General features: G+C 41.2%; 1 protein-coding gene across 1 annotated transcript in view; it reads left to right on the top strand.

Annotated features, from left to right (window-relative positions):
• Positions 1 to 1,047: 1,047 nt before the first annotated feature.
• Positions 1,048 to 23,729, top strand: part of ARSJ (arylsulfatase family member J) — a 48,839-nt gene continuing 26,157 nt past the window's right edge. Inside the window, exon 1 of the mRNA XM_060779027.2 lies at positions 1,048 to 1,908. Within this exon, the coding sequence (XP_060635010.2) occupies positions 1,613 to 1,908 (296 nt within the window). The 5' untranslated portion in view covers positions 1,048 to 1,612. The remainder of the gene's footprint in view (positions 1,909 to 23,729) is intronic.

The raw sequence follows: 23,729 nt of genomic DNA, 5'->3' as shown, positions 1-23,729 counted from the left end.
TTATAACAGCTGAATGTCATGTGCTTTAATGCTTCCTCTTCCTCCTGGAAAGAAGTGAGGAGTGGAGTGCCGCAGGGTCCTGTCCTGGGCCCAGTTATGTTCAACATATTTATTAAGGTCCTTGCCTCCCTCCTCCTCCCTTCTTTCCTTCCTTCCCCTCCTCCTCCTCCTTCCTCCCACTCCTCCTTCCTCTTTCCTTCCTTCCTTCTTTCCTTCCTTCCTTCCTTCCTTCTCTCCTCCCTCCTTCCTTCTCCCTCTTTCCTTCCTCTCATCCCTCCTTCCTTCCTCCCTCCCTCCTTCCTTCTTTTCTACCTCCTTCCTTTCTTCCTACTTCCTTCCTCCCTCCCTCTTTCCTTCCTCCCATTCCTCCTTCCTTCCCTCCCTCCTCTCATCCCTCCTTCCTTCCTTCTCTCCTCCCTCCCTCTTTCCTTCCTCCCATTCCTCCTTCCGTCCCTCCTCTCATCCGTCCTTCCTTCCTTCTCTCCTACCTCCCTCTTTCCTTCCTCCCATTCCTCCTTCCTTCCCTCCTCTCATCCCTCCTTTCTTCCTTCTCTCCTTCCTCCCTCTTTCCTTCCTCCCATTCCTCCTTCCTTCCCTCCCTCCTCTCATCCCTCCTTCCTTCCTTCTCTCCTCCCTCCCTCTTTCCTTCCTCCCATTCCTCCTTCCGTCCCTCCTCTCATCCGTCCTTCCTTCCTTCTCTCCTTCCTCCCTCTTTCCTTCCTCCCATTCCTCCTTCCTTCCCTCCTCTCATCCCTCCTTTCTTCCTTCTCTCCTTCCTGCCTCTTTCCTTCCTCCCATTCCTCCTTCCTTCCCTCCCTCCTCTCATCCCTCCTTCCTTCCTTCTCTCCTTCCTCCCTCTTTCCTTCCTCCCATTCCTCCTTCCGTCCCTCCTCTCACCCCTCCTTCCTTCCTTCTCTCCTTCCTCCCTCTTTCCTTCCTCCCATTCCTCCTTCCTTCCCTCCCTTCCTCCCATCCTTCCTTCCTCCTTCCTTCTTTTCTACCTTCCTCCCTCCTTCCTTCCTTCCCTCCTTCCTTCGCTCCCTTCTCCTTCCTTCCCCCCTCCTCCTTTCCTTCTTCCTATCTTCCTTCCTTCCTTCCCGCCCGTCCCTTCCAAGCGGGAAGCGTTTTGTTTGGCTTCGCTCGCGGAAGGGATGGGTGGGAGCAGCAGCACGGGAGGCGGGAGGGACTCAGCGAAGGCAGCGAAGGAAGGAAGGAAGGCAGGCAGGCAGGCAAGCATGACGGCGTCCTCCTCCTCCTCCTCCTCCTGACTCTCTCCCTCCCGCCTCCAGAAGCGACGGGGACTTCTTGGGACGGGTCCCGCCACGGAGGCGCCCCTGGAGCCGCTTGGCGAGCCGGGCGAGGGCTCTCTCTGCCCTCCTGCCTCCAACGGGGAGGAGGGCGTCGGCGGAGCGCCTCCCCTCCTTGTCGGGGCCGAAGAGGATGGAGAAGGGACTTGGTGGCTGCCTCCCGGGCTCCAGGGGATGCTTTCGGGGCTCCTGAAGCGCCCCGGGAGGCAGTCATGGGCGCGCCCCCGGACGGGAGAGGAGCCCCGGCTTCCTGACGCGCTCTGACCGCTTCCCGAGAGCAGCTTCTGGGCGGCGTGCAGTGGAAGATGCGAGCCGGGGCTTGGCTGGCCGGCTTCTCCGCGCTCAGCCTCCTCGCTTGGGACGGCGCGGACGGGAGAGCGGGCGAGGCTGGAGCCGAAACCCCGCGGCCGCCTGCCCTCTCCTCCCCGCCGCACCTCGTCTTCATCCTGGCCGACGACCAGGGCTTCCGGGACGTGGGCTACCATGGCTCCGAGATCCGGACGCCCACCTTGGACCGCTTGGCGGCGGAGGGAGTGAAGCTGGAGAACTACTACGTCCAGCCCATGTGCACGCCCTCCAGGAGCCAGTTCATCACCGGCAGGTAAGGCGGGATACCTGGTCTTCATCGCCATGCCCTCCTTACTTTACTTTACTTAGGCGATCCCTCCTTGTCCGAGTAAGATTGTCCTCCAAGTGTGGTGTCCTGGCGGTGTGTACCTAGGTGACTGTGGAGCCCTATTCTTGACCTGCATCTTCTCCCACAGCGAGGGCATCGGTTTCCATGTGGAAGGCAGTCCCCGTCAAGGTTAGCTTGATGTACCTTCCTCTTGGCACGTTTCTCTCTTTCACTCTCCATTCCTGCCTTTTCAAATTCTACAGCACTGCTGGTCACAGCTGACCTCCAGCTAGAGCACTCAAGGGCCAGGGCTTCCCAGTTCTCAGTATCTATGCCACAGTTTTTAAGGTTGGCTTTGAGTCCATCTTTTCCCTTCTCTTTTCCCTTCTTTCAACATTCTGTTTTCTGTTCTTGAGTTCGGAGTAGAGCAACTGCTTTGGGAGACGGTGAGTGGGCTGGTCCAGCAGAGTTGATGGCGGGAGGACCATCGCTTCAGTGCTGGTGGTCTTTGCTTCTTCCAGCACGCTGACATCTGTCCGCTTGTCTTCCCACGAGATTTGCAGGATTTTTCGGAGGCAACGCTGATGGAATCGTTCCTGGAGTTGCATGTGACGTCTGTAGATAATCCACGTCTCACAGGTGTATAGCAGGTTTGGGAGGACAATAGCTTTATATACAAGAACCTTGGTGTCTCTACAGATGTCCCCATCCTCAAACTCTCTGTGCTTAATTCAGAAAAATGCTGCACTTGCAGAGCTCGGGCGGTGTTGTATTTCAGTATCAATGCTGACTATTGTGGAGAGGTGGCTGCCAAGGTAGAGGAAATGGTCAACATTTTCTAATGTTACAGCATTAAGCTGTATTGAGATGGAGGGTTGTATGCATGCCCTCCATCTCAATGCCAAAGAGATGTGCTGGGTTTAAGGGCACAAGCCTCCTTTGAAAGTCAAACACCATGGCTAAAGAAAGTGCTACTATTAGTATTTTGTGGCCTATTGGAACTGAGAATCATTGAGTTGGAAAAGACTTCATGGGCCATCCAGTCCAACTCCCTACCAAGAAACAGGAAAATTGGCTTTAAAGCACCCCTGACAGATGGCCATCCAGCCTTTGTTTAAAAGCCTCCAAAGAAGGAGCCTCCACCACTCTCTGGGGCAGAGAGTTCCACTGCTGAACAACTCTCACAGTCAGGAAGTTCTTCCTCGTGTTCAGGTGGAATCTCCTTTCCTGTAGTTCAGTGTTTCTCAACCTTCCTAATGCAGTGACCCCTTAATACAGTTCCTCATGTTGTGGTGACCCCCAACCATAAAATTATTTTGTTGCTACTTCATAACAGTAATTTTGCAACTGTTACAAATCATAATATAACTCCCATGACCAATAGAAAATACTGGGTTTGGTGGGCATTGACCTTGGGTTTTGGAGTTGTAGTTTGCCTACCTCCAGAGAACACTGTGGACTCAAACAATGATGGATCTGGATTGGCACAAATGCTCAATATGCCCAGATGTGAACACTGATGGAGTTTGGGGAAAATAGACCTTGACATTTGGGAATTGTAATTGCTGGGATTTACAGTTAATCTTCAATCAAAAAGCGCTCTGAACCCAGCCCACAATAAATCTTCACCAAACTTGGCAGACTACCTATATGGCCAACATTGAACACTGGTGGGGTTGGGACTGGGCTTTTTTTGAATTCTGGGAGTTGTAGTTCACCAACACCAAAAAGGAAGAGAAGGACAGGTGGAGAGATCTTCAGCCTTCTCTGCCTAAGGAGTTCCTAAGACCATCAGAAATATGTGCAACCTGTCTGCAACCCCACTCGTGCCCCTCCCAGGGGTCCTGACCCTCAGACTGAGAAACACTGACCTTATGGAACATAGAATCATAGAACTGGAAGAGATCTCATGGGCCATCCAGTCCAACCCCATAGGGTTTTTTTAAAGCAGGGTTTGTGTGTGTGTGTGTTGGAAGTGACTTTAGAAACTGCAAGTCGCTTCTGGTGTGAGAGAATTAGATGTCTGCAAGGATGTTGCCTAGGGGACACCCGGATGATTGATCTTTTACCATCCTTGTGGGGGGCTTCTCTCATGTCCCCACATGAGACGTTAGAGCTAAACAGACGGGAGCTTACCCCACTCCCCAGATTTGAACTGCTAACTTATCAGTCGACCAGTTTTGCCAGTACAAGGGTTTAACCCATTTCCTCATTGGAGGCTCCTGTTAAACAATGTGGGCCTTGATTATTAGTTGGATAGAAAACCACTAAGGAGTACTAAGTGTTGTTGGTTGTATTTGAGATAAAGGAACTGACAAAACCACCTCAGAGTATTGCTTGCCTAAGAAAACCCTATGAAATTCATGTGATCACCATAAATCAACAGGACACTTGAAGGCACAGGTGTGCAAGGAGTCTCATGGTGTCCACTAATGGGTTTTATCCTCCTATTTTTTGAAAAATAGCTCATTGGGACTTATTCTCTTGAAACCGAGTGTAGACATAGAGGCTTATTATGGAAGAAGGTTGTGTGGCCTTGAGATTCTAATGACGTTTATTAGTCTTTCTAACCAACAGTATTTTTATGTGTAACAGACAGAAAATAAACTTAACTTGAAAGGTTTATTCTTATTTGAGGCTTAAAGAAGGTAGTGGTTTAATTATAATGAAATCAAAATCTGTATTTATTGCTTTATATCCTTTGTTAGATAAGAATTTAAGCAATGAAAAGTACTCGTTTCATAATATTATGGTAAGCGGTTAACTAACTTGAGAAGAAAGGGGAATGTGAATCTTTGTGCCAGAAGGTTCTCATTTGCAAAGTCAAGCACAAGTTGCAATGTGAATGAATGGATCGAGTTCAAGTTGTTCCTTTTGATTGCCGTGTGCAGGTCTCATCTTTTCTTGTAAGTCACCTGAAAATCACTCAGCCTCCAATTGGCCAGTCTTGAACACCTTGGTTGAGAAAGGAGAGAAAGAGAGAGAAAGAGAGAGAAAGAGAGAGAGAAAACCAGCAGTTGAGGAAAATAATCCCAAAGAGTGCTGATTTCATTGAAAATCGCTAGCATTTTTGACAAGAAATTTGTTGTTACCATGATACGATCTTCAGCATTAGAATGCTGGAAAAAATGGCAAAATAAATTCTCATTGACTCCGAATAGAAATATGAGATAATAAAAAAGAACAGATATATGGAAAAGTGATAATAAATTTTAAAAGACTCAGTTGAATACACGTACATATCTGTGTATTGTGTCATATCAAACATATTTACAGGTGCATTTTAAAAAACTATGTTCTGGTGTAAAAAAAATGTTCACTGAAACACTTGCAAATATTTTTATATTTTGTAGCATAGAGAATATTCAAACTAACGATTTGCTAGTTATATATGGTATATAGCTAGTTATATCAGCTATATACCATATTAGTAAAGGTAAAGGTTTCCCTTTGACATTAAGCGACTGCTCATCTCCATTTCTAAACTGAAGAGCCAGCGTTATCCATAGATGCCTCCTAGTTCATGTGGCCGGCATGACTGCATGAAGCGCCATTACCTTCCCACCAAGTGGTACCTATTCATCTACTCACATTTGCATGTTTTTGAACTTCTAGGTTGGCAGAAGCTGGGGCTATCAATGGGAGCTCATCCCATTCCATAGATTTGAACCACTGACCTTTTGGTCAGCAAGTTCAGCAGCTCAGCAATTTAATCTGCTGCACCACCAGGGGCTCCATATACCAGATTAGATTAGCTTTATATTTTAGATGAAAGTTTTGGGATTTACAGAAAGTGAGAAATGCACTGCAAGTGTCAGTGGAATGACTACAATCATCCATATTGTGGCAATTATAATGTATCAAATGTGTAGAGTCTTTTTTGGAACTGTGATAATCCATACTGAACATGATGTACAATAGGTTAATACTGTTCCAATTTAACAGTTCATAGCTCAGCATGGTTTTAACCTTTAGGCTTTCAGGATCAAATTCAAAATGAAGTCTCCAGACCTATGCTTCAGCTGATCACAGAAAATACAGAAGTTGTTTGACTTCATAGTTTTGAAACATAGTGAGCATGAAGTCTGTTACTGCTCCAAGTCTCATTTTCTGTGTGTGTGTTGGACTTCAGGGTTTAAAGGCTTCTTTTTCTCATCACCAGCTTTCATGTAGCTCTAAAACATTTGAAAAATGGCTATTCGGAACCTTTTGGGAAAACTAGGAATCTCCACAGGCTTGTGAAAACATGATATTTTTGGAGATAAATTGACATTCAAACTGTTTGTAATAATCATAACCTATTGGAAAGGTATGACCTTGCTAGGGATCGCAATCTTTGGTAAAATATGATCTTCCTGAGAAGAGTTAAAAACTCGCTTGAGTCGACCTTCTCCTTAGTGGTAAATATCTATTAGTATTCATGCAAGGCAATTAGGTTTCTCAGCTGTTACACTGATATACTTAGATACCTCTTTGAACTGTTAGGAACAAAGATATGCCAATGCACAAAAAAAATGTACAAAAAACTTATAGCAGAGTTTCAGAAGTGTTACTTCAGTTGCCCAAGAAACATCTACTCTCCCTTAAAACATCTTGGTTTAAATCATGCACCCAAGATACCAAAAATAAGTAGTCTTCATTAGAATAAGAAGGAGCCCCATTGGCGCAATGGGTTAAACCCTTGTGCCAGTAGGACTGAAAATTAACAGGTTGCAGGTTCAAATCCGGGGAGAGCACAGATGAGCTCCCTCTGTCAGCTCCGGTTCCCCATTGTGGGGACATGAGAGAAGCCTCCCACAAGGATGGTAAAACATCAAAACATTTGGGCATCCCCTGGGCAACGTCCTTGCAGACTGCCAATTCTTTCGCACCAGAAATGACCTGTAGTTTCTCAAGTCACTCCTGACACACAAAAAATATGAAAATAACATAATTGGTTTACTCACAAACTTCATGTATTCTGCATACAGGTACATTGCATGCTAATCCTATTATAGATAGGATTTGAAGTAGTTTATCTGTGTAGATAACGCAGGACATCTTACCAGTCCAAAGTCTAAAACATCTCTCTGTTCTGAGAGTCTAATAGTCTGTATCTTTCTAAAGCATTCTGTTTCAACATTTTAAGTTGTTAAAATGGAGCCTGAGGTCTGAACAGTCCCAGATCTGGTCACGTGGTCTGCAGCCCCTCCCACAGCATAGAGTTAAGGAAAACTGCATACCAATAGATACATATACAATACAGTAAGCAATCTGAATTATGTACAAATAACTAGTGGAGGCTTGAAGAAGGTTGCTATTTCCAGCAAAATACATATCAAAAAATAAAATGTAAAGTCTTATTCATTTACAGTATAATTAAATGCGACCTATAAGGAAAGTTTCCCCCATATTTTGGTAAGTTTGCAAACAAATTGTCTCCCAACATACGCACAAATAAAACCTCCCAACTTGTAGCTACTTCAATATCTGCTGTTTGATTGAATCCACACTTTTCTATCTGCATTACAGACATGTCTGAAGTACTTGTTTGAGGTACCAAAGTACTGCATCACTGGAAAAGATACTTTGAATAAGAAGACATTTCTGTATGTATGGTGCCAGTTATCTGATGAATGGTTACGTTAGCATGATACATGGATATAAAAACTGACTTTCACTTACATTAATATCAGCAAGATTGTTTTAATAAAATGGAAACTGTTTTAAATGTCTGTTAGAACAGCTGGAAACACAGTAAGAGCCAGAGTTATGGAGCCACCAGTAAATGCGCTACAGACCTATAGTTCACAGACGTCTGGTAGACAGGTCTGTGACTGTGTAGCAATATGTCATTCATCTTGCCATGGGAAATGCTTTTGTCCAGGTGATGATCTTTCCCCATTAACTTTGGAGAAATTGGAACTTCATCATGGTTCAGAAGAGAACTGAAATCCAAAGAAGTAAAGATTGCCAATCCTGATTGCTAACTATAAAGCTCATATTGTTTAAATTAGGCAATGAGAGAATGAAAACAAATCGATTGAGTGAGGAGGAGTGTGTGCGCTTATTAAAACAGGCTGTTCCAACAATGAGTCTTAAAATCCAATGGCTGTATTTTTGGAAGCTGTTATAGGAAAACTGAGATTTGCCTGCCTTTTTGGTCTGATTTTCTTTATAGTGTGCTGGATTGGCATGATTCAAACTTCATTTGCTTTGCCATTTTAGTTTTAGAGCAAGACACAATCCGCAACACATAGAAGCAAATTTTCATGCAGATGATAGTGTTCCTTATTAAGTTTTAGAGTTATGGAAAATAAAGTGAATTATGCATTTGTTTTCAGATTTTTTGAAAATATATATGAGTAGCACCCTTAATTAAGCTTTGAGACGACATCATTTAAAGTGCTACAGCGTTGTAATGTGCTTTCTGATAAAGAGATGTCAATAGTACATCTCATTTGTTGCCACCAAATAGCTAGAGCAATCCTACACAGAACACATTACAGTTGTCCTATGAAGTTGTAGATTTGCATCATATAAAGAAATGGAATTGTGCCCCGTTTCGCAGGAAGACAACTGAAGTTTCTTTTATGTAGTAGTAGTAGTAGTAGTAGTAGTAATACTTTATTTATATTCTGCCCTGTCTCCCCAAGGGGACTCAGGGCAGATTCCAACATACACAAATACAAAGGCACACATTCAATGCCCAGAAAGAATCAAACACAGATAGAGGTAAAGCCTTCCCCTTTCAACTCTGAGGGGTGGTACTCATCCCCATTTCCAAGGTGAAGAGCCTGTGTTGTCCGTAGACAACCCCTAGGTCATGTGGGTTGCATGACTGCATGGAGCGCCGTTACCTTTCTGCCAAGGCTGTACCTACTGATGTACTTTATAGTTTGCTGAACCACTGTGTTGTTGGTACAGCAGGGGATCCAGGAGCATACTAAAGTTTCAGAACCTTGCAGTCTCTGTGATAAGAGAATGAACATGATCAGTGGTGGGAATTCCTATTCTCAAACCAGAAATATATAAATTGCTCTGCCCACTTCCATTCTCCAGAGGTTATTAGAAAACCTGACTGCTGCAAGACCTAGTTACATGAATAAGAATGGTGATATTAAAGATGAAAAATAGTCTTGAAGGTTTCCTGGGCATTGTCCTTTATTGATGTTAACTGTCACCAAGTCAGTTCAGTTTATTGTGACCCTAACCTTTTAGTGACTAACGATTCCCCAAGTCATTCTGTTATCAACAGCACAATTCAGGCCAGACTCAAGGCTATGGCTTCCTTGATTGGGTCTGTTCTTGTTTCTTTTAATACTGCCTTCTGCTTCTCTCCCCCCCCCCCCCCCCAATGTCAGGAGTATCTTGAGAAACCACAAGTCGCTTCTGGTGTGAGAGATTTGGCAATCTGCAAGGATGTTGCCCAGGGGATGCTCGCATGTTTTGATGTTTTACCTTCTCTCATTTACCCACATGGGGAGCTGGAGCTGACAGAGGAAGCTCATCTGCACTCTCCCCAGACTTGAACCTCCAACCTGTTGGTCTTCAGTCCTGCCAGCACAAGGGCTTAACCCATTGCACCACTGGCAGCTTCTTGCCTTCTACTTTATCAAGCATAATTGTCTCATAATATATGCAAAATTCAGTATTCTTGATGTAATTATTTTGGCTCCTGTGGATTGATCACGTTTTATTTGTTCTTCAACCCATTTATTTATCCTTTTTGGTAATCCATGGTATCTCTCCAGGATCACATTTTACATGATTTTCCTTTTATCAGCTTTTTTCACTGTCCAGCTTTCACAACCATACACAGAAATAGAAATATTATATAGCATGGACATTCCTGACCATGCTATATATATTCAGTGACCTATCTTTATAATTGAAGAATGTGTCTACTTCTTTCATAACTGCTATTCCAAGTCTTAGTCTTCTTCTGATTTTATTTAACTATAGTCGTCTTTTGATTTTGGAAGATGTCAATTGTTGTTGTTGCTCATTCGTTCAGTCGTCTCCGACTCTTCGTGACCTCATGGACCAGCCCACGCCAGAGCTCCCTGTCAGCCGTCACCACCCCCAGCTCCTTCAAGGTCAGTCCAGTCACTTCAAGGATGCCATCCATCCATCTTGCCAGATGTCGATTAGTCACCTATTTTGTATGATTGCTCATGCCCAGATCAAAAGGTGGAACTATTAAGAAGTCATTTAGTAAATACCTGCCAGATCTTAAAAGCAATTTGCTGACACCTTATGATGTTAACCTATTTGTATTATATTACACCAAGGAGCTCATATAATGAAGATAGCGGTTAAAAGCTTTCTGAAATCTATTCAGTTTGATACTAAATTCTGCACAGAGATACTTCCATACTTTCTGCATGGAAGTATTATTTTTGGTGCAAAAACTGCTGGTTTTTATTTGGAACTATTATTGTTTGGAGAGAAATCTTTTCTACTTGATGCAGTGGCTAAGCTATGATCAGGTTTGAAACATCTTGTGATTATGCATATATTTATAAGCCCTCCATATAATGATCTAGTCTTGCCAATAATCTGTATGCAAGTTACTTGGTCTCTGAGATCAAGAGTAAAAAATATTTTTCTTCTGAATATATCAGAATCATTAGCACATCCCTTTTATAGTCTTTGCCTAACTGGACTTATCCAGTGCCATATGGCTCTTCTCAAAGAAGCCTAATTAATCTCTTTCCCATCTTATTGTTATATTTGTCTTTTAAATTAATTGCAATATAAAAATGTTGTCTGGAGTAAAACAGAAAGATCTTGTGTGGCAATGCTGTCAGAAGGCATTGTGTGCCATGACAAGCATTTATGAGAACCATAAAGGATTTAATAAGGCTAAGCTCAGTGTTTTTATGACCTGAACCACATATATACGTCCATGTTTGCTGAGTAATCATATTTCATATTTGTATACTTATTATTATTATTATTATTATTATTATTAATTAGTTTGCCATAGTATTAAGGCCATCTATTCTGAGCTGTGGTTACTAGTTACTAGTTGAAAAATGTTTTTATGTAATTTTTCCATAGTGACAAAATATTTGTTGAAGAGTTCAAACAAACATATTACAAACCATATATATATATATATGTATATCAAAACAAAAGCAGGATATTCACACTGTATATAGATACCTACAGACATGATCACTTCATTAAATGTTGCTTCTTAAACTGTCTAATGTGGTGGTCTGGCAGTGCCACTTTTATGCCAATTGCCCAAAACTGTTTCATTCTTCACTGGAAGTTTGCTGTGGACCAGACAGCAGCCAATATTACAGACTTGTACCAGTCCACAGGCCTCCAGTTTGACTAGCAATGGTTTAGAAAATCCATTGACTTAATGATACAGTTGAAGATATACAATATGAATTTCTCCAGTTCATGATGCTGGCTGCTTGCCTTAGCAAATACCATTTCCTCTGTAAGTTAAACTTTGGATTTGAGCATAGACTGGAATCCTGAGCATTATCTTGTCTGTAATTTCAATATATGATAAATTTGCTTCATTCTTGGTGTGCTTCAAACTTTCATGATCACATTCCATACGTTCACTGGAACAAAACAAAATAGTTGCAAATAGCTTCTGGTGTGAGAGAATTGGCCGTCTGCAAGGACGCTGCCCAGGAGACACCCAGATATTTTGATGTTTTACCATTTTTGTGGGAGGCTTCTCTCATGTCCCTACATGGAGAACTGGAGCTGACAGAGGGAGCTCATCCGTGCTCTCCCCGGATTCAAACCTCCGACCTGTCAGTCTTCAGTCCTGCCATCACAAGGGTTTAACCCATTGCGTCACGGGAGGGCTCCTCGGTGGTATCATCAGGGGCAGTTTCTCAAGTTGCTCCTGGCAAACAAAAAAACAAACAAACAAAACAAAAAAACCGCTTTCACTCCCCAGCATAATAAATATATGGCTTTTATTGCAACCATGGACAAAAGACTAATGTGTCTGAGAGAGCAACCCTTCTAGTTCTAGGTTGAGTATCCCAAATACTTGGTGCCAGAAGTGGTTTGGGTTTTGGACTTACCTATTTATTATATTGTCGAAGGCTTTCATGGCCGGAATCACTCAGTTCTTGTGGGTTTTTTTGGGCTATATGGCCATGTTCTAGAGGCATTTCTCCTGACGTTTCGCCTGCATCTATGGCAGGCTTCCTCAGAGGTCTGCTGGAGCTGGGAAAAAAGGGGTTTATATATCTGTGGACTGACCAGGGTGAGACAAAAGGCATTTGTAAGTTGGGCTAGGTGTGAATCTTTTCAACTGACCACCTTGATTAGCATACAATGGGCTGACTGTGCCTGGAGCAAACTCTTAATGAAAGGTGCTTAGATGTCCCTGCCTGTTTTTCTCTCTGCTGTTTTAATTTTAGAATTTTTTAATACTGGTAGCCAGATTTTGTTCATTTTCATGGTTTCTTCCTTTCTGTTGAAATTGTCCACATGTTTGTGGATTTCAATGGCTTCTCTGTGTAGTCTGACATGGTGGTTGTGAGAGTGGTCCAGCATTTTTGTGTTCTCAAATAAAATGCTGTGTCCAGGTTGGTTCATCAGGTGCTCTGCTATGGCTGATTTCTCTGGTTGGAGTAGTCTGCAGTGCCTTTCATGTTCCTGGATTCTTGTTTGGGCGCTGCGTTTGGTGGTCCCTATGTAGACTTGTCCACAGCTGCATGGTATACGGTAGACTCCTGCAGAGGTGAGAGGATCCCTCTTGTCCTTTGCTGAACGTAGCATTTGTTGGATTTTCTTGGTGGGTTTGTAGATTGTTTGTATGTTGTGTTTCCTCATCAGCTTTCCTATGCGATCAGTGGTTCCCTTGATGTATGGCAGGAACACTTTTCCTCTGGGTGGATCTTCATCTTTACTCTTGTGGCTTGTTCTTGGTCTTTCAGCTCTTCTGATGTCTGAGGTGGAATATCCATTGGCCTGTAGAGCCCAGTTGAGGTGGTTCAGTTCATCTTGGAGGAGGTGGGGTTCACAGATTCTTTTTGCACGGTCTGCCCAGGCTTTAATGGTGCTTCTTTTTTGACTTGGGTGATGGTTGGAGTTTTTATGTAGATATCTATCTGTGTGTGTGGGTTTTCTGTAAACGGTGTGACCCAATTGTTGATCTGGTTTACGGATGAACCCCACCTCCTCCAAGATGAACTGAACCACCTCAACTGGGCTCTACAGGCCAATGGATATTCCACCTCAGACATCAGAAGAGCTGAAAGACCAAGAACAAGCCACAAGAGTAAAGATGAAGATCCACCCAGAGGAAAAGTGTTCCTGCCATACATCAAGGGAACCACTGATCGCATAGGAAAGCTGATGAGGAAACACAACATACAAACAATCTACAAACCCACCAAGAAAATCCAACAAATGCTACGTTCAGCAAAGGACAAGAGGGATCCTCTCACCTCTGCAGGAGTCTACCGTATACCATGCAGCTGTGGACAAGTCTACATAGGGACCACCAAACGCAGCGCCCAAACAAGAATCCAGGAACATGAAAGGCACTGCAGACTACTCCAACCAGAGAAATCAGCCATAGCAGAGCACCTGATGAACCAACCTGGACACAGCATTTTATTTGAGAACACAAAAATGCTGGACCACTCTCACAACCACCATGTCAGACTACACAGAGAAGCCATTGAAATCCACAAACATGTGGACAATTTCAACAGAAAGGAAGAAACCATGAAAATGAACAAAATCTGGCTACCAGTATTAAAAAATTCTAAAATTAAAACAGCAGAGAGAAAAACAGGCAGGGACATCTAAGCACCTTTCATTAAGAGTTTGCTCCAGGCACAGTCAGCCCATTGTATGCTAATCAAGGTGGTCAGTTGAAAAGATTCACACCTAGCCCAACTTACAAAAGCCTTTTGTCTCACCCTGGTCAGTCCACAGATATATAAACCCCTTTTTTCCCAGCTCCAGCAGACCTCTGAGGAAGCCTGCCATAGATGCAGGCGAAACGTCAGGAGAAATGCCTCTAGAACATGGCCATATAGCCCGAAAAAACCCACAAGAACTTACCTATTTATTTCTGCATATACATAATGAGATTTCTTGAGAGATGAGATATGTCTAAACATTAAATTCATTTATGTTTCATCTACATCTTATATATGGCCTAAAGGTATTTTTACACACAATATTTTCAATAATGGAGTGCTTGAAACTAAGTTTGTATACCCTGAACCATCAGAAAGCAAAGGTGTTTACCCCGTCAACTACCCATGTGGACAAATGTATTGAAGCGTTTTGGATTTCAATATATGGGAACTGAACATGTGCATCTTTTAGTTTTATGACAGAAAAAGAGCTTCTCCCTGTGTGCTTTTTTACATCCTTCGTGATTTTATGGACATCTATCCTGTCTTCCAAGTTTCACTCTGTGCTTTAACATAAAATAGATGCAAACTACAGAACATTTCCCAACAGGTTAGTTGCTCCAGTCTCTTGAGCATTTCAAGGGTCTGGACATTTTCCAGCTTTACAGTATCATTTTCAGGATGTGCTGATCATAACTGTAAATACTAGTTCAGATGTGGTCACACCATAAGGGCAACACAATATTGGCTAGACATGTTAATCTTTTGAAGGAAAAAAAGTCATGTACCACCTTGAAGTCCGGTATGGATGATTCATCAGATGAATCTGACTGCAAGATCGTGCATTCTTGACTGTATGAGACTCATTTATGGGGCAATTACTAAGAAAGCAAGAAACGGATGTCTGTTCTCTGCTTGAACACCTCTAATAAGGGAGAACTTGCCCCTCTGGATAATTGTTTCCATGCACATTATATTAAAATGAGATTTTATTCTACCAAACTATCTGCCAAAAGATGTTGTCCTGCAAATTAACCAAATAGTTCTACTCCTGTATTCTCCTAACAAGAAATAAATATCTCACTTTTCTATAAATTCTTGAAGAATGTGTTGCTTTCAGTGTTTTCAGTATTTAGTAAAAGGGAATGAAGTAATTTTAGTAGAGCTTCTGAAAACCACTGACATTTTTAGTTATACTGATATCATATAAGTTTTACAGTTGAAGTCAGCCTACAATTGTGGAAGTGCTTGCCCTCACTTTAAGATAACTGAATGGCTTGCATTTTATGGCTTAGTAATGCACCCTTTGAAAATATGTTTTTTCATATGTAACCCATAGGGGACATTCTGTAGACATTTATGATTATGTCTAGCATTACTGAAAGTACTGATATAAATCCAAGACCTGTTTCTGATACAATCTGTTTAATGAAATAGATCTTGTACTAGATTGTATTTAGGACACAATTGAGATGAATAAGAAGGAAATGCTTTAGTCCCACTGAAATCAGTATGATTTAAACATACTTGAATAGCATCTTGACCCTTGTTGTTGGCATAGGCTCCTACTACAGAGTTGTAAGTCGTGCACTAGAAAAGATGGGATGTTGATGTAGAAACTAGAAATGGCTATTATGTAGCCGTTTCAGAAAATTTTCTGAAGATGTCTTGCTCTTCAAGATATGTCTCTTTCTGAAAGCCTTTTGTGCAAGGGGAAGGTGGGTGGGTGAAGAAGTATAGTAATGCCTATAAATGGCTTTGCATAGACAAAAGCTTTATCCTTGTTGATGTGTCACTCCTTGCTATGAAGATAGGCCTATGTACAAAAAGAGAGATTGCATATTTTTACACTAATAGAGCTCTCCATAGTAAATATATCTGAATCCCACATCCTAATTTTGTACAAAACATGGTTCAAGAGTAGGGACACATCTATACTGATCAGTTAGGTCAATGTGAAACTGGCAGAAGAGTAACCAATTTTGTGGTAGCGCTGTTTAGAAGGGTAGCCCTGGAACTGGGTTGAGGCCTGGATGATACTTACATGCAACACAAAGGTTGGCTTCAAACTGGTTCCAGGATCCACAGTATCTGTAGCTTCATGGCTATAGAAGAATGAGGTGGGGGATTTCACCTTCTTCTCTCTTAATCGGTTTCACCATGCAATATTGTTTTACACTTAGGTGCACTGATGTGCATTACAGGCTCTGTTTTGGAGTATCCCCCAACTTTGCTTATTCCAGTTTAAAGTCTTTAATGTTTGTTGCTGCTTGTGTCATTTAAACTCCACACCAAATCACATTAGGTAGTCAGTGTAGATGTGCCCAAGGACTTGGTGCCTACAATTGAAGATAAGAGCTGTGAAAAGACTCTGAACAACCAAGGGAATTTAGTTGTACAGGGATGTTTCTCAGTTGTGATTTACTTAGAACTCTCTGGTCCAGTCTTCTGTTTGTGGGTAGAAACAAGTTTTGACTGGGGTTAATAGAGGACTGCTTCCTTTCTCCATCCTTGTGGAGGGTCAAGTGCAGTACAGCAAGTAAAGGGGGTGATAACAAAGGAGGTTAAGAGGTGTCTACACTCTACTTCATTTTTTATTAAGTTTGTCCTGAATCAATTATTTCATTGTAATTGTTAAAATAAAGGTGTTATACTTTCTCAGCATTCTCAAGGAAACAATTGCTAATTTATTTACAGGATGATTTTCCTCCTTAAAGACAAGTGAAATAATGCACTATTTTAATTAGGCCATTGTTAACCTTTTGGTTTGGTTTGGGGAGTTTTCTGCACTATATGAATTGGGTCTCTTTCCAGGTATGATGCCCAGATGTTTGTTGTTCTCATGAATCTTCCTTCAAACTATAAATCAACTAAACATATGTAGTTCATTGTTTTATCATTGGACATTTGTACAACTTTTGACAAAGCCCTATATCTAAGATATCAGATAAAAGTTAGCAGTCCTAAGATAAGTGGATAAGTATCCTTATCAGGAAAATAGTAAGTTGGGAATTGAGTTGAATGAGTGGATCTTATAATGGCTGGCTTGGAATTCAGTACTGCATACAGATTTGTAACCTAGAGTTCACTAATACAACATAGTCACCCTGGAAGAAAGGTAGAGTATAAATCCAATAAATAAATAAATAAATATGTTAAACCAGCCCACTCTAAGAGCCAGCAGCCAGATTGAGTGGAAGAGATCCATTCAGCTGTTGATTCGGGTTCAAAGAGGATGGGTTTTCTACCAACTGCTCCTACTATCAAAGGAGAGGGCAAGTAGCAAAAGTAAGATCCCTGACATTAGTCTGTGTCACATTCTTAGTTCCTGAGAGGAGAGTATTAAAAACATAATTCAGAAGCTGAAGAGATCTTCTTCACCCAATACAGCTGTCAGCTCTTATGGTGTGCTGGTGGAGTTAAGGCCAGGAGATGTTACTTGATTGTGCAGATGTTAACTAATTCATCTATTAGCAGTAATCTTTATTGGAACTGGTAGTATTTACTGCCATCATAAATGATCCTAAGCCAGGGAGAGCAGTAATTTTGCCAGATCTTCAGATGTCAGAAAACGTTTCAAGATAGGAATAATAATATGTTATTTATAACCTGCCCTATCTCCCCAATAAAGTTTAGATTTGAAATAAAGTCAGTTAAATGCAGCAAGTGTGGAACAAAATGGCAGATATGATTCTTTGCACACAATAGGAAGAAAGTAATGATATCCCTGCTTTCATGTATAAGCTAATAGGATTTCAATTGTTTGTGACTACCCAGGATAATCAAACATGGTAGGTTTCAGAAGAAACATTAATGGGAGTTATTAAACCATGTAGTTGTGGTGTTGCATAGCATAAGAAACTCAAAAAGATGGACAAAGTCAGTATTTTAAAGAAAAGGAAGATTCTGTTATTGTTTAAATGGGTATTTGTGAATTAAAAAGAACAGGAAAATACACTGTGATCGCTAGCTAATGGATCACATCCAGATTTAGTCATACTTGGCTAGACCTGTTGAAATGCATGATCTACATTCACAAAATTAGTCCTGATTGACTTAAGCCTCTTTAATTTCACTGTGTATACTCAAAGCATGACTTAAGTGTAGATCCAATCCAGTACTTTCAATAATGTGTCCTAAAGTTGCAGTTGGTTTCACTACATTTGCTGCGGAAGATAAGAATGTGAGTATAATATAGGAGTATGTTCAACAAGGTTCCTTAATTGTGGGCAGAAGAGAGGGTAGGTGGTAGACTAATAAGTCATTTTTAATGCTGGATAATGTTGGGTTTTATTAGAAAGATAAATATTCAATTTGATATTATTTGGCAGTATTAGCCTTCTTCATCTTGATGAAACTTTATGTCATTTGGCAGGAGTTTGAGCCCCGCTGGGACAACATAAAAGTGTATCAAGAGCGTGTGGTGCTTATTCCCAGTTTGCATTCATATGTCACTGCTTTAAAACAGCCATGGGATTTTCCTCTTTTGTAGCAATGGGTCTGGTTTCTTGTAAAACAGTTGCTTCAATTCTCTTTTGGGATCAATGCCCTGTCAAGCTCAGTGATTCTGTGCTGAATAGTGAACAATCCAGATTTTCAGGGAAGCTGATAATAACATATGATATTACTAGAGTTCTTGCCACCTCTTCAGTTTATCTCTAGAAAGACTTTCAATAGATTTCACTAATATTAGAAACTGTAAAATAGATTCCTGCTGGTTTCACAGCCTGCTGGTTTCACAGCTCTATGAATTTCTCATGGTATAAGCAGGAATGCATTGCATCAAAAGGTATGTCAATAACTTGCTACTTAAATAGTCAAAGCTACAAAATCTCATTGTGAAATTTTGTATAACTCTTCATTGGACACTCATTTTAAACTGGCTAAGCAATACAGTTTAGAGATTATTAACCATGCAGGTAATGATAAAGCATGTTAAAGACCAATTCATTGCAATACAAAATGAGCAAAAATGTGGGGCTGAACATATCCAGATCATATCCTCGTAGAGGAAAGGATATGCTACCCGTTAAACAACATATATGTTAGATATAAAACTGCACATTTCCCTCAGTCCTTTCCTCAGATTTTGTTTTCATTTCAGTACCTTATCATCCAGCAGTTTATTTCTACTGCCATGGTTGCTAAGGACTTACTTTATCTTGGTTTAAAGACACAGGGTAAAAAGATAATTACTGACACATTATTATTCTGCATACCCACTGTACAGATGTATTCCACTATACAGTAATGAGACTGTGGACCTCCTATCCATGTATTCACTTAGCATTTCCCCACCATACAAATATAATCTACAAAAGACCCAAAAAATCCTTAATATATATATACTTTTTTCTTTGTCAGCTTTTGTGACGTTATATATTAAAAACATATCGACATACCATACAAATTTTAGTAACCAGGTGGCTGTATTTAATAATGCAGTTTATGTTTCAACATACATATTGTAAAATTCCAAAGAACAAGTACTTCAGATTAATGTATTGTTGAAGGCTTTCATGGCTGGAATCACTGGGTTGTTGTAAGTTTTTCAGGCTGTGCGGCCATGTTCCAGAAGATTAATCTCACCGTTTTTCTCACAGTGTTGGTGTCTTCTATGGTCCTTTTGAATGGTTGCTATACTCCTAAAAATAAATCAGCACTATTCTTCTCAGGTCTCTGCTGAGAAACACAATACTGATGGACAATAAAAGCTATTCAGCTGTGGAACTCTCTACCTCAGAGTATGGTGGAAGCTCCTTCCTTGGAAGTATTTGAACAGAGGCTGGATGGCCATCTGTCAGGCGTACTTTGATTTTGCATTTCCTGCATGGCAGGGGGTTGGACTAGATGGCTCATGTGTTCTCTTCCAACTCTATTAGTCGATGAATTTTTGTTTGCTATGACAGAGGAGAGAAAATTAAAGTCAATTGATACACCCTGGTTGGGAGTGCACAAGTAATGCGTTTATGGAGTATTCCCTTTATACGCAACTCTTAATAATAGCTTAAATAGCATCATGTATTACACATTCACAGTTTGAGGTATCTAGGGGGCATGAGCTGTATTGAATCATGTACCCTTGATCTGGAACCATTTACAGAGCCTTGTGCTATATCAAAAAAAGCAGGACTTTCCCTCTTGGTTTTAGAATCTCTATTTCCAGTCTCTTCTCCAACATTCTGTCACTTTATTATTGTTATTATCAGTTCCTGGCCATTGTATAAGATGGACAGTAATAGAATTTTGGATAGTAATTACTGACACAAAAAAAAGAATTAGTATTTCTTCATATTGGCTCACACAAGCACTGCAGAGGATCTTATTTCCCTGGTTTATGCAGGAGTCATTTAGATCATTGTTTTTGCTAATTCTGTTAGGAATGTCTTGAGCTCATAGTAGACTAATCCAAATGTGTTTCATAGAATCTAAGAATGTTTCTTCCTGCCCCTAAAAGCTTTTCATGGAGTACCATTTTTAGCTCTGGGTACCTCATTTTTAAAAAGGATGTGATCAGGTTGGAGCAGGTTCAGAGAAAGGCAGAACAAAACACATAATGAGAACAAAACATATAATGAAAGGTTGAAAGAGCTGGGCATGAAGAGAAGACTAAAGATGGATATGATTGTGCTCCTTAAAAACAATTGTCATAGAGAAGTGGGGGCAGACCTGTTCTCTGCTTCTCTTGAGGGTTTGTAGTTACAGGAGGTAAAATTTCAGTTGAACGTTGTGGTGACCCCCAACCATAAAATTATTTTCATTGCTACTTCATAACCGTAATTTTGCTACTATTATGAATCATAATGCAAATATCTGATGGGTATGATGCATTTTCATTCATGGGATTAAATTTGGCACAAATACCCAATACGCTCAAATTTGAATTCAGGTGAGGTTGGGGGGAGGGTTGATTTTTGTCATTTAGGAGTTATAGTTGCTGGGATTTAAAGTCAACTTACAAGCAATGAGCATTCTGAACTCCACCAACGGCGAAATTGAACCAAACTTGGCACTCCTATGATGAACAGAAAATACTGGAAGGTTTGGTGGGCATTGACCTTGAGTTTTGGAGTTCACCTACATCCAGAGAGCACTGTGGAATCAAACAATGATAGATTTGGACCAAACTTGGCACAAATACTCAATAGCCTGAAATGTGAACACTGGTGGAGTTTGGGGAAAATAGGCTTTGGACATTTGGGATTTATAGTTTACCTTCAATCAAAGAGCATTATGAACTCCACCAACGAGAGAATTGGGCCAAACTTCCTACACAGAACCCCCATACCTTAAGGGGACTTGCTAGTGCAAGCGTCCCTCCAACCTCACATGCTGCTCAACCTCGCCCGCGCATGAGTTGCCAAATTCCAAGCATGCCTGCTCTCCCCTCCCTGCTTGGAGTCTAAGAAACACCTCTCCCCTTGGCTGAGAGGTTAGCTGAGAGGCCAGCCAATCACAGCGGTGGAGAGCTTTTGGTGGGAGGATTCACCATCTGTTTCCAAAAAGGAAGAGAAGGACAGGTGAAGAGATCTTTAGCCTTCTCTGACAATGGGGTTCCTAAGACCATCGTAAATGTGTGTTTTTGATGGTCTTTGGCAACCCTTTTGAAACCTCCTCACAACTCACCCCAGGGGTCTCGACCTCCAGGTTGAGAAACCCTTCTTTTGCCGGAGATCATGCATTGAGCAGAAGGTTGAAACTCAGTGGTCATAAGTCCGCTTTTAATTATACAATTCTGTGACTCTATGCAAAATGCCAGAACATACCATATTTTTTTCCCTACTGCTATTCCACTTGTACTCTCATCTGGCCTACTTTGAGTTCAAATGCCTCTTTTTCCTCTCCACACAGCTTTTCCAGTGCCAGTCCTTATAAATGTAGCTGTATTGTTAAAAGTTACTAGATTAAAAAATAATATTTTCTTAGTCAACAAATCTGCTTCCAGCCTTTTGAGTCATTTATACTCGAACACAAAACAAAGTAAGAATTTTTATCCACTTGGATGCCTTAAGAAAGCAAGCACAATGAATTCAATTTGTTTATATTCAAAGAAGGCACAGGAAATTTAGGAGGAAAATGTTAAAATACAGTCAGAATATCATGAGACTGACGACTGTATCTTTTTGATGAAGTCAATAGCTGTAGGTTCTTCTATAATAGAATGGTGCTTCTAAAGTAGCTTAGTTGACACAATATATAGCCATTTGTACTAGAGCATAACATAAAAAGGATCAGTATTAAAAGACACACACTGTAGCATTTCCCCCCTGTAAATAAGCTTGTTTGGATCTGATAATTGCTCTAGATGAGTTGTCATAATTTTCATTGAAGAAAAAGAGGAAATAAATGTATTTCCCAAAACTGTATTTAGTCGGAGAAAGGAGAAATATTTCAGAAATGTACAACACTTTAGAAACTAGCTTGGGTATCTGGCATTGCCCGGGTTATTTTAAAATGTAATTTTAATTGTACAAAATGCATAAGGTTGTGGGTGAACTACAATTCACATCATGCCAGGTTAACCCCGAAAAACTCCATCAGTTTGTTATATTGGGCAAGTATGCTCTAGATATATCATTGGTGGGTTTCAGTGTACTCTCTGGCTGCAGGGTAAACTACAACTCCCACTTATGATGAGTCAGCCCCTCAAACCCCTCCAGTAATTTGAGTTAGTCATGGGGGATTCTCTTATCCAAGTTTGGTTCAGGTCCATCATCGGTGGTGGTCAGTTTCTCTGGTTGTGGGTGAACTACAACCCCCAGAAAAAAGGTCAGTTCCCCCAAAACCTCTCCAGTAATCAAATTTTGGCATATCAGGTATGTGTGCCAAGTTTGGTCCAGATCCATCAGTGTTGGGTTCTGTCATATGTTCTGCAGTTGATGGTTGGTGATGGAAGGGTTAATGTGAGTATTAGTTCTAGAGGGTTTGGTAATCTGTAAGTGGGAGTTCATGGGTGAAAGCAATTAGGGGTGGAGGTGTGCAGGAAATGGGTTGCAGCTGCGTGTTACTTGATTTAAGGAACTAACCTTGAGACTGCTCTTTGGGAAAAAAGTATGTGTTGTATTTTGGTGATGGATGCTGCTGTTCCCCCCCCCCCCCCCCCAGGTCTGTTGGATTTTCGGTATCCTGACCTGTCTCCTGTAATTTTGGAATCCTGGAACCTTGAACCTTTGGACTGGCTTTTGACTACGGTATAGACTCTTGATCCCTGGACTCTGTTATTGAACTCTCGGTGTTTAACCACTGGACTGGACCCTTTTGACTACAAAGTTATTTTTGCTATCAGTTTTTGTTCATTTTGTAGCTTTGTGTTTTATGTTTTGGTCTATTAAAACAGTCAGTAAGTAAGTGCTGTTTTAATTCAACTGTTTGATAAAACTGGGAGTTTGATTCATCTCTACCTAAATAAGGCAGAGCCCTGGCAACATGACAGGTTCACAGTACTTTCTAGATGTAGGTGAACTACAAATCCCCCAAATTAAGGTAACTTTCCCCAAAGACCTCCAGTATTTTTTGCTGGTCACAGGAGCTTTGTGTGCCAAGTTTGGTCCAATTCCATCTTTCCTGGAGTTCAGAGTGCTCATTGATTGCAGGTGAACTATACATCCCAGTACCTACAACTCCAAAATGTCCAGGCCAGTTTCCCCTCAAAACCCACCAGTATTCAAATTTGAGCATATCATGTATGCATGCCAAGTTTGGTCCAGATCCATCATTTGGATTGATAGGTGAACTTCAAGTCCTATAAATCCCTCCAAAGACGTCCAGTATTTTTTGTTGGTCATGGGGGTTCTGTGTGCCAAGTTAGTTCCAGGTCCATTGTTGGTGGAGTTCAGAGTTCTCTTAAATTGCAGGTGAACTATACATCCCAGTACATACAACTCCTATAAATCATGGTGAATTCTCCCCAAACCTATTTAGTATGTTCAGATGCTGATCAATTCCTCTGTTTGCTGTGTAGCA

This window comes from Anolis sagrei, chromosome 5, assembly GCF_037176765.1.
Source record: "Anolis sagrei isolate rAnoSag1 chromosome 5, rAnoSag1.mat, whole genome shotgun sequence".
NCBI classification, from domain to species: Eukaryota; Metazoa; Chordata; class Lepidosauria; order Squamata; family Dactyloidae; genus Anolis; species Anolis sagrei.
This window is presented reverse-complemented; position numbering and strand designations above follow the sequence as displayed.